Genomic DNA, 12,192 nt, shown 5'->3' with positions numbered 1-12,192 from the left:
TCCAGCCTTGGGAAACAACAGTACGTGACAAGCAAGAAAGACATCACAAAGCAAAACATACCAAACACACCTGGATTTCTCATGTTTCTGTTTGGCCCAGTTAAGGCAGTAAGTGAGATGTCCTCTCCAAGAAATTCTATTACCACATATAGTACTGCACAAAAGTCAGAGACCCTCCCTTCATTTATTTTCCAGTCAAAATGTCCATTGAGTACAACTTATTCATTATCAGGAGATATTCAGAGAAGAACAGATATAAGATAATCCACCTGCATAAAGAAGGGGAAAGTCAAAGGAAAATAAGCAAAAATACAAAAGTTTTCAAAAATAGATTAAAATATATGATGAAAATAAGACTGCCAACAATTTAATTCAAGACCTGACAGACCACCAAAACTGTTACCATCTCAAAGAAGCTAACAAAGCAACAGATTTCTTTGTAAAACTGAAAACAAGCCTCCTGAAAAGAATGGAAGCTGCAAATAAAAGCAAAGGCCACACTGCATACTTAAAAAATACGTGATTAGTTTTTGAAGCTTCTGCACAATTTTCTGTTAAATATGTTTTCAGCTTTTACTGACATCGAAAATTCATAACATGTACTTAATGGCTGTTTGACTGAAAATGAAATCCTGGTTTCTGACTTTTGCACAGTACTTGTCATATATTTTAAACAAAACTTTTCAGTTGACCTCTTTTTTTATTAAAGTGACATTTATTTAGCTAAAACAGCTTCTTCAGTGCTTTACAATAACAACTGAAGTGCAAGATATCATTTTCTGCTAACAAATACAGAGTAAACATAATACTTACATAGCAAGGGAGCCAGGCTTAACTTAACTTACTGATTCATAAGAATCACTGTTTTCCAGTACGACTCAAAATACTCACTACTATCCTACTTACCTGCAAAATACTATTGTATGCTGGAAATATGTAAACGTTCAATTTAAAACAAAAAGGGGCAAAAAGGTTTAAGACAACTGTGCAAAAAGAAAAAAATAACAGTGAGTTAATTCACAATCACTATGAACTCAATTTAAACTACAGATAATGCATATGATTTTCTTCTGTAAACAGCAGCGGACAGTTACAACTGTAACACCTTCTGTCCTGGCTCTTTGCCCCTATAATCAAAAGATAATGTGTTTACAGTGTATCCCCCAAAAAGGAGCTGCATCATTTATAGCTCAAAGTGAGGCAGCACATGCAAACAAGCTGTCTCACTTAGTTTGTTCAGTGAATCGGAGCCCTTTATAAAGTGCCCTATGGGTGGGATGTTGTATAGGGCATTGGTAGGATAAAGTGCCCTAGCAGTGTGTGCCCACGGCTGTGTAGGTAGACGTTTCTCTGCGCATGGTGCTGAAGGGTGAAAGCTCCAGCTCGGTGGTGCACTCATGCTCATTATCATCACTGGTGGCAGTGGAGGACTTCGGAGGGCCGCACTCCTCCCAGCAGCAGCAGCAGCAATCCAGGAAGGCCCTGCCAAAGGGTCTGCACAGGGCCAGGAGCAGCACTGGAGTGACCGCGGACTTGCAGAACAGTAGCATCTGACTGACCAAGTGCAGGATGTCCAAGGTGCGACGTGGCACTCCTGCAGCCATGTACACGGACATGATGTTGCAGATGTTTTCGGGGATGGCGCAGAAGCCGTACAGTATGGCCAGCGCCACCACCATGCAGTTCATCTGGCTCTCCAGCTGGATCTGCTTGCGGTTCCCTCTCACGCTGACCCGCTCTGCCTTACGGATCTTCTGGGCAGTCACCACCGAGCTGATGATGGTGAAGATGGTAGGGAAGGCAGAAATAGCAGCCAAAGTACCACCAGAGGCGGGCGCCGTTGTACGTGAGGCCCAACACATAGAGGGTGTCTGGAAGTGCGGTGGAGATACGGACCACGCAGCGCTCGCAAGGGGTCACCTCAGGGGGCTCACGCTCCTCTTTCACCAGCTGGTGGATCAACAGCTCAGGCAGCGCGAGAAGCAGAGCTCCAATCCAAATGACAGCGAGTTTTGCTGCAGTGGAGGCACAGTTCTCAATCATCTCATAGTACATCTGCACGTTGGAGGCTGCACGGAAACGGTCGATACACAAGGCGCAAAGTGTGAAAGTAGTTACACCTAAGGAAGCCACCTGAAATGCAAAGAAATGAAATATGAAGTAAAAGAATGCATGTACACACTCACTGGCCACTGTTTTAGGTACACCTCCCTTTTACCTACTCTTATTGTCTATTTTATCAGCTCCAATTACTATATAGGTGCATCTTGTATTTCTACTATTACAGATTACAGTCCACTGTTTCTCCGCATAATTTGTTAGCTCCCCCCTTTACTTAGTGCTGTGTCTGATACACTCACACCAGTTCAACATGTAATAATACGCCACTACCATGTCAGAGTCACTGCAGTGCTGAGAACGATTCACCTGCCAAATAATACCTGCTCTGTGGTGGTCCTGCAGGGTTCCTGTGGTATTTCTGACCATTGAAAAACATGTTGAAAGGGGAGTAACAAATTATGCAGAGACTACAATCTACAATCTAATTGTAGATCAACAAGGGCACCTATATGGTAGCTGTATCTGATAGAATGGACAACAGGTGTGAATAAAAGGCTGTGCACCTAATAAAGTGGCAATTGAGTGTATAATGAATGATCACGTTTAGAAAACACACATTATTAAATGAATTATGGTACATTCTGAAACAAAAAGTTTCCCAAGTTGGCTTGGGAATATGGTTGTAGGACAAAAACTGACACATTATGTGGAGGTTCTTTAAAAGTTAAGAGGGTTCTTCATGCTTGCACATCTCATTTACAAAAACTGTTCTTTAAAGAACCATCCATTTAAAGTTGTTTTGGGGAAACAAAACTGATTCTTACATCTCATCACCCCAAACAACTCTCAGAATCCTCACACATTTGCACCTGTTAAGAGTCATAAAGAGATTCTGATTCTAAAGAGACAGAAAATAAAATAGAAGCTGATCATTATTGAGTGTTTGGTGAAAATTACAAGTTATACAGAAGTATTTCACTTCAGGACATAATCTGTTGCTAGTTCTTTTCTTCAAATGAACTTCCAGCACAACTCTAGTAGAGCTCGGACTAAATTTTCACCTTCACACCCCCAATCTGCAGAGACAAAAATGAAGTGACCGCTATAAATAAACACAGCTTGGAACAGATTTACTGGATACAGACCAATATTTTACTACAGATGACAAGAGGTGTGTAGGAGAAAAGCAGTCTGAGAACATCTAACTCTTTCTCCTGCAGCTCCAATAACAATGGCCTTAGCACAGACTCACATCATTACATACTGCACATCCACATGCTTCCAATTAACCACTCCATCCTTTATATTTTCTATTGTGAGTTAAAATGTATGAACAAACCAGAATGACCTAAAAACACTGCAATGTTGGGATTTCTCCTCCCTCAAATATGTCTTGCCTCTTGATCTCGCCTCTGCCTCAAGCCACTTGTTTTTCACAAAGCTGACCTTCCACGTTTGACCACCTAAAAACAAACATGATCTGGAGACAGTGGCGTACTAGGCTTGTTAACTGCTGATGACAAACTGCATTTCTGTGTGAACCATCCCTCCAGTCTCTATACGATTCCCAGAAGACCCATCACAATGACTTCTTCCATATGTGCTCTGGAGGAAGAAGGTATAAACACTGAGTTTTTGCACACGAGCAGTGGAGCTGTAGGATTCAGCAGTGCACTGTCAGATGTACTTTTGGGGCCATGTCTTAATCTGTTTCTCTGAACAGAGAAAGAGCAAGGGAGCAAGAAAGAAAGAAGGAAAAAAGAAAAGAATGAACCAAAGGAGGAATGCAAGGAAAAAAGATGGATAAATGGATGGATGGATGAATAGTAGAGATGTAGTCCTATTGGAATCGTGGGTCGATACAGATCTTTTCATGTAATATATCTGTTGATACTGATATAAACACATTTATAAAATGTAGAATTTGAGAGTAGAATTATAGCAAAATATAACATTTACTTACAAACAGTTACAAATGCAGTAAAATCATTATAAATATTACTACATTTAGGGTAGTGGCATAGAACAGCCACTGTACAATAACAATTTGAATTATCTTCTGAATAATCGTCAACATTGCAATTAGATTTGGCAGTTTTTGTTCTCCAAACATGCAATTGGCCAATTTATTATTTTGATTTTGGCCGATCTGAGTCAGGTGAGTGAGTGAGATGAGTGCACTCGTGCCGAATTTGAATGCTGCTACTAAATCTACTCCAAAAACCACACACTATAGTCAGTTGCCTCTTACTTTCAGTGTAGCACTTTATTTAAACTACTAATTAACAACTAATTTTTTGTTTACAGGTTTTATAATAAGTAGAAGAGAAAATATGTTATTTATATTGCAACTTTGGCCAGCAGAATGCACTGGAAGTGTGTTATTTATCTATTTATCTATTCTGCTGTTTCATGAGCTCATTTATACCACAAAGCATGAGTTTCTGGTTATAAAAATGCAAATAGAGATCAAGCAAAAATCAGTTATTAGTCAATTTAGCTACAAAGAAAACAGAATCCATATACATATTTGGTGCATCAGTAACAGATGGATAGCTAGATAGGTCAAAAGAAAGAACGATAGAGAGAGAACAATAGATTTACAAAATGATAGATAGCTTGACTGACAGACAGACAGAATGATAGACAGACAGATAGAATGATAGATATATGGATGTATCTGCCAAATTAGTTCAAAGGGAATTGAACCCAGGCCCGTCTTGTTGTGAAGGAACAGCGCTACCCCCTGCACCACACCCCTGCACGTTAGAGCAGGAAGTGAGACTTCTTTCTATTTCAATGAAAAATATTATGACTTTATGAGTGTACAACTATTCAGAGCTGTGTCTGATAGCGTTTTTAAGTTCTGCCTAAAATTAGCTAGAATTGTCACTACTGAAACAAACACTACCTAAACAGTAATTACCAAAACATTTAGTAAAGTTTTGGGAGCATTATTATAGTATTGCTAGTGATAAAATGGAATTTTCAATTCTTTATTTAATAAAATAAACAGAATTAAGGTATAGGGTCACTCAAAGCAGAAGGATTTGGGGCTTAAGCCAAAGTCAGTTAAAGGTCCAAAATGTGTTTTCAACTCTTTGAACCACTTCAGTAGAATGATCCATACAGATAGATAGACCAATAAATAGAACAACAGAAAGACAGACAGACAGACAGACAGGCAGAGTAAGCGAGACTCTGTCATTGTAGTACGTCTATTCTAATGACTTGGCTTTGGAGAGTAACCTCTACAGGCGTGAAAGCAGATTTTTCAGGGCTGAATGAGCTTTGTCTATTGCACTAATGTCCCCAAGCACCCCCTCTAATCATCCCTAATTAATTACATGATTAGAGCCCTCTTTAGCATGACGACAGAACACAGTCATCATCTTCTTTACATAGCGAAGCAGCGAGCTCCTCACTCTGCCATTACAGAAATTGCACGTGTCACTGCTCGGTATGTTAATGTTTGTAAGCAATAAAGGAGAATTAGCCTTTAGCTCATCTGCAATTTGTCAGGAAAAACTCTGCCCAAGAATTAAATATATACTTCCATAACAAAAAACCCTCATGCAAATCTGTGCGGATATAATTACTGTCTACTGCTGAGATAGAGCTTGGTAATTCTAAACAATCAATAGCTGGACATTCTCAGCTTAGAGTGGCACTTTAAGAGCGGATTAATGTACCAAGCTCTTAGATCAGACAATCCTATTGGAGAGGAGGGGCAACACTGAGACACAACACCAACAAGAATAACTAAATTGCATGTGCTGCATCAACCTAAACTACACTTAACCCATTAACCATGGCCTCATCATTCATCACTAAGGTAACAGAAATGCTTATACTACTACAGTTTAGCAGCGTGCTCTGAATCAAAGCTGTGCAGTAGGTGTAGAGTCTGGTTTAAAAGATTTAAAGCAGCACTTCAACACCAGTCGGCACAGTCCCTCTGCAGCGCATGATCCAGTCTTAATTCTGCCCCCAGGCAATGCCCATGTCTCTTTGTGTCTGTGAGAGACACACCCCTCTCACCATACACCAACTGAGACAAGATACTACAGCACTTTCTGAAGGCCTTTTTCAAAGCAGCCACACCTGCCTTATTAAGTGTGTAGTCGGCCAGTTTTCTTTTCTTAAACAAAAGAAAAAGAAAATGTGATGATGATAATCAGGTGAAGACAGAGAAGACCATATACACATTATCTCCATGAAGGCATAGAAACCTATAGGCACCATACAAACTCTGTCTTAAACAATAAGCCTCAACTGCTCTCCAGACAAGATTTTTAAAAAATTTCAATTAAAAATGTGCATTTTGTCTTTTAAAAGACTTTAAAGTATTACATTAAAAACGAGTATAGCTTTAAAAACACACCATACAAAGACTACACCTATCTGAAAGATTCTGCTGGGCAAGCACAATTTTCCCTGAGAGAAACCTGCCTGAAAGTTACACTTTAACACAATCTAGTTTCTCAATTTATATATAATTCTGCCATCGTGGAACATCACCCGTCTCAGAAAAAGTTCTACATAAACATATGCCAGTACAAAAAATGAATATCACAACAATTATCTAACCTTATATTACAGTTTATGACATCACAATATTGTATTAAGAAAAATAAAAAAAAAATGTATAAAGATCATAAATGTACATAAATGTTGTCTTCTGAATGTCATAAAAGACTTTATTGATGGCACTTTGTATAACAGCACAGCAGTCTTCATTAATCCCTTAGGTGCTTTTTCTTATTTTTTGGGGCTAGGTGGTCTATAGGCCCTCTGTACTCCAGATCCCATGTGTCAAACACACACAGGCCAAGTCAGGGCTGTGGCACAATTCTATTTGGCCCGCAAAATTATTTTAATTCTCTATTATTAGCCCATTTCACCAAGAGCTGCACTACAGTTCCCAGCATGCACTGCAACGTAGTTCAAGCAAATGGGTTTTTAAAAACCTACTGTACACTGCAGACATTTCAAAAGGTTTAAGTTATCTGCAGCTAATGTAGTCTACTGTTTTACATAAAACAATTTCTTTTCATTTCAAATTACTTTTGAATCGTTCAAGTATTCAATGCCTATTTTCTGCCTTTGTAGTTTTGGCATATTTTGAATAAACAATGGCCAGTTGGGGTCATGGGAAATTTTTAAATAGAAATAAAAAGACAGTTGGCCCACGGATTTGTTGGGATGTTTTAATATGGCCCTTTTAGTGGTTGAGTTTGACACCCCTTGTCTAGATGGTACGTTGAGTGTTTCATCTCGTGGGCTGTGCTTAGAACAACTCAATAAACAGCTGTAAAAACATCATAAGGTGACGATATTTCAGATCCACGGTAACAATACCGTGTATGTGACATCGTGGTATACCTTGTTACTGAACATCGGTACGTGTCTAGATCTAGATAACTTTCTTGTTCTGCTCTTTTGGGATGATTTATGTTATGTTGACGTTGTAGGCGGGATTTTGACCAAGTAATCCTCCACAGCACTGCATATGACACAACTTCACAATGTAGGCTACGCGTTTACCTCAATATAGGGTACTATTTTGCAGGAGAACTCTCCGAGCAGCCAGTCCTTCGTGAGCTCGTGGAATGTCACCAACGGCAGGCAGAAAAAGACGATGAGGAAGTCCCACAGGGCCAGGTTGGCGAGCAGGGAGTTGGAGATGCTGCGCATGTAGTAATTATGGCACACTATGCACATGATTGCTATGTTTCCGATGATCCCCACTGTGAAGACGATCACGGAGATACATGTGATGGCGTACGCCCCGTACGATTCACTTGTGAGCGGATAAAACGGGTTCTTGACCGCGGGGGGCTTTGGCCGAGTGTTAATGGGGACGAATGGGGTGAAGTGTTCGTAGTCGCTCTCGGGCACAGTGAACAAACCCCTGTCTAGAGTGAAGTCAAAGGGAGGCTCAGTGGACTGGTTCTGGGCTAAAGGCTTAGGGAGGGTTTCCAACTTGGGGGCATCGCTGAGGTCCACTGACGGTGATGGCTCAGGGTGTTCTGTGGCCTGGCTGCTACTCCTCGTCCCTCTTTTGTGTCGGTGAGGTAGACTAGGCTCTGAGGGGGGTCTTCCCCGGGGTGGATGGCTGGCGGACAGTCTGGTGTGGAGGTGCCTAGCAGGTCTAACGGCCCTGTCCACACCTGTAACATTCACTCGCTCGTTATTAGACCTGGCACTGCCGTTTTGCCCCAAAGTCCTGGCCACGGTAAACGACAAAGTGCCCCCAGATTGTCCCTCATCTCTCATGTCCACGCTGTTGGAGACTCTGCTGGAAGCCAAGAGCTCAGCGTTAGTCCTGTCCACGTTACCCGCGAGGTTGAGTTCATAATTTCTCCAGTCCGAACTGCGACCGTTTACAACTGAGGAAAGTTCACAACACACCAGCAGACAAAACAACCGCTTCAGCTGCTGCACTCCCATGTTTCCCTCAGCTGTTCGTTCAGACCATAGTCAGAATCCCACTTCTACACATCCATCAAGTTGTAGAGAGATTTCCAAGTTCAAGGCATTGTTCCCGCTGCCCTGGTACTACAGCCGGGGTGAGCAGGCTCCACCGAGTAGGTCCAGGAGAACTGTCCGAACATGACTTACAGTTAATCAACGGGTAGAACAGATAGAAAAGCTTTCCGCTAATAAAAACTCCAGCTCAGCACGTCCTCACAGCCCGGAGGGATTCACTGCTCTTTCTTCCGCAGTCCACATTTCCTGCTGTGCAGCTCCCAGCAGAGTGATGGAGCAGTGAAGCTGGACACTGGCTCGGGCTCCTCAAGCTCCTGATGGGGCTCTCAGGGAGGCGCCTGCTGGACACAGAGCCACCTGAGCAAAGAGCGCCTCTCTGTGGAAAAGGATGCATTATGACAGGGTCTGAACTCGGACAGTCACTCACCCAACAGCTGGCTGCACCAACGTCTTACCCGGTGGCGTAAACCTACAGTCTGTTTATAAAAACTGCAATGCATGAAAATGACCATTAATGTATTTTAGTGTGGAGCGAAACACGATGTACCTAAAATACATTCGCATATAAGCGCAGTGCCCACTTCTTATCCCTGCATGGACAAAACAGAAACATCATAGAAAAAAGATCAATCTGTATTTTATTATAATATGTATTAGAATACATATTAGAATATTATAATATGTATTAGAACTTTTTATGTCCTTGATGCTTGGTAATTTAAGGGTTTTGTCAAAATACATTATACCCTGCTGTAAAAGGACCATTAGAAACCATTAAGATTTAAACCTAATGGTTTTGCCTTCTAATGGGAATTGGCTTAATGGTTTCCAAGAGAAACCACTAGTTTCCTATAGAAGACCTTTAGATCCCATTAGGAAACCATCAAATGCATTTAGAATTGGTCACTTGTTAAACTATCAGGATCTTTTACATTGTGATATTGAACCCATTCAAAAAGCCATAACACATGCACAATGGTTTCTGTTTTTTTCTGCAGGGTAGACCACTTTCAACAACTTGTTTTTCCATGATTTATACATTGTTGGGAGTGGGCTTCACACATACGAGAAATATAAGTGCTATATTGTGATTAATACCACATTTATTAGAGAAATAAAAATGTGTTTTCTATTAGACGTCAGCGTTTTTTTGTTTTTTTTTAAACTTGCTGTATTCAAATTTGTGACAAATTGACAGCATTTTGGAATAAAACTTCAATTGTTATTTATATACTTCAGGATTAATATATTGAGAAATAAGATGAGAGCTTGAATGAGTGGACAGTAACTTTAGTGTCGAAATACATTTTTTAAAAAGCTTACAAAATGCTTTACAGAAAACAGCTGAAAAGTAATATGTACTCTCTATCAGTGTTACCTAACCCAGTGCTCAGAGACCCTCAAAAAGAGCCCAGTTTCTCTACCGCATACACTGGAGGAGAAATGTGTAAACACTTTTGCACATCAGTGAGGCTGAAGGACACAGCACTGCACTGTCAGATGTCATACTTCTGAGGCCATGCTTTAAACATTTCTAGAATAAAAAAAAGACAGACAGACAGTAAGAAAGGCTTTGGGGACCCTCAAGCAGATTGCTTGGTTCAGGTGTTAGGAGCTGGTAAAGACTAAAAAATGTAAACTGTTTGGGATCCTACATTATTTGGGATTTGCAATGACACAATTGTGTGATCAAATGAACAAAAGTGCAAACTATCAGCTGCAATTTAAAGAAAATTCACCATTTTTAGACAAAATTGCAGCAATATTATTCAGTTAATGTCTACTGGGCAAATCATGGTGGCCTCACCCTGGATAAATACATATAGAACATTGTTAAAGGCTTTTTGGATCACCATGTGAGACACATAATACTAGACACATTTGCAAATTCTTAACTGACAACAAGAGATGCAGCCTAGTCAAACAAAGGTGAACTGTACAGGCATAATGTTCATGTTTTTTTGTTTTTTTTTACCTTCTTCACCTGTGAACTACAACCAAGACTAAAACACTACTGACAGGCAAACTGCACCCAAAGGCATTCATAAATAGCAGGCATTAAAAAAAGAAAAGACTGTCTGCTTAAATTCAAATAATTTTACTCTTCTGTTAAACTTTAAATAATTCAATTGTTTACATATTTAGATTAATTTAAGTTTTATTAATATTTTATTCCTTTTATCAGACCTGGGAGGACATTCATTTTCATCTAGCATAACACTGCCACATTCCCAGATTCTACAGTAAACAACCAAGCTGGGCCATACAGTTCTTACAGAAGGAAACACTTTATTGAAGAGAACAACTTACATAAATATATGCATTTCTTCACAAGACAAACATACTTCACATCAGTATAAAGCTACACACATTTTTGGCTGTTCTTGCTGCACTCTTCAGTTGTTTGACCTTCATGTGTCAGATGTCTGAAGTGTTTTCTGAATCTGTGTCACTGTAGCTTTTACACAGGCACCCGTCACTCAAAGGAAAGACTTTATGGCCTGGTCTATAAATCTTGCCTGGTTTCTGTGTTAGTGATCTGGTAGCACACTTGAGTCCTGCCATTCTCCTCTACAGTGTAGGCAGCGAGGCAGAGTTCTAGCCACGGGCGCTCAGCTGTGGAAAGAGTGCAGAACAGAGGACTACTTGAAGTTTGTGCATTGGTAAAGCAAAACATGCATCATCTGGTCTACTTACAGTATATCCAGTCTACTTATTTCAGGTTATGTGTTGTGTCCAAAAGCATTACCATACATTCATGATTTTATATGATATTCGTGTTTTCAGTCATTTATGTTCTCTCACAACACCACCCAGCATGCATTGCTCACTATTCAACCACTAGGAATCCCTAAAGTGTTGATTAATCCTTACTGCTAGACTAGCCACTGATCTATAGGCCAATAAATATAATCAAGGTAGCATCAGTAATTGAACAAAAATTGTAAAATTGTAAGAAAACAGCAATTCTCTTTTTGTTCAGCATAAAATGGATGCCAGAGAAAAGGAGCCAAACTGAGGCATGGTCTCTAGACAGCCAGGCATCTTACTAAATTTAGTTTTTTGCTTGTTGACCTCTTCATCTGACAAGTCAATTTTGTTGTTTAAGCAATTAATTCTCTCCATTATAGTGATGATTTGAAGACAGTTACTACAGTTATACAGCTGCAGTAAGATACTCAGCTTCCTAGCCTTTCTGACTTCCTTCTGCATTCACCAGATTATGAATAAATGAATGAAAAAAACAAAACAAACTAACTTGCACCCAAAAAAACACTTAAAAGCAGCTGTAGTTTTTCAAAGTTCCTCTAGATACGTCATCAGCAGTCTTCAAACCAAAAGAGACTACTACAGCACCACTGTAAAAGGCGAGTAACCATGTTTGCAATAGACGTTGCAACATTAAATTCATTTTGGCTGGAGTGTCCCTTTAACTTTGCGTGAGGTTGAAGACTGCAGTCCACAGTCACAATCTTACCCATGCTACTTCCTGGTGGCCGAAGCCTGTCCATGATGGTCTGAACTTTGTCTTGCAATTCCTGACTAGCTGATATGTCAGCAGAGGAGACATGAAAGAACCTCTCCTATTAAAGTGAAACAAATAAGTCATGACAGTACTCTCTATCTTTAGGAAAGGAA

At 40.1% G+C, this 12,192-nt stretch overlaps 2 protein-coding genes across 8 annotated transcripts in view; both read right to left on the bottom strand.

The window, feature by feature from the left end:
• Window positions 1-691: 691 nt before the first annotated feature.
• Window positions 692-8,816, bottom strand: gpr37a (G protein-coupled receptor 37a). Its single transcript, XM_036575462.1, is given in 3 exon segments — window positions 692-1,796; window positions 1,798-2,133; window positions 7,609-8,816. Coding segments are annotated over 3 exon segments (1,728 nt in total). The 5' UTR covers window positions 8,515-8,816; the 3' UTR covers window positions 692-1,310.
• Window positions 8,817-10,841: 2,025 nt separating this feature from the next.
• pot1 (protection of telomeres 1 homolog) overlaps window positions 10,842-12,192 on the bottom strand; it is a 36,474-nt gene continuing 35,123 nt past the window's right edge. For 5 of the 7 annotated variants that reach the window (XM_036576137.1, XM_036576138.1, XM_036576142.1 and 2 more), the window contains one exon: window positions 11,204-12,137. In XM_036576137.1, coding sequence (XP_036432030.1) covers window positions 11,874-12,137 — 264 coding nt within the window. In that variant the 3' untranslated portion in view covers window positions 11,204-11,873. Of the gene's footprint in view, window positions 11,170-11,203; window positions 12,138-12,192 lie in introns of those variants that run through there. The other 2 variants (XM_036576140.1, XM_036576141.1) reach the window with 2 other exon arrangements.

The sequence above is a fragment of the Colossoma macropomum genome, unplaced genomic scaffold (assembly GCF_904425465.1).
Source record: "Colossoma macropomum unplaced genomic scaffold, Colossoma_macropomum, whole genome shotgun sequence".
Classification (NCBI taxonomy): Eukaryota; Metazoa; Chordata; class Actinopteri; order Characiformes; family Serrasalmidae; genus Colossoma; species Colossoma macropomum.
Note: the sequence above shows the minus strand (reverse complement) of the source record. Positions and strands in the feature narration are given on the sequence as shown.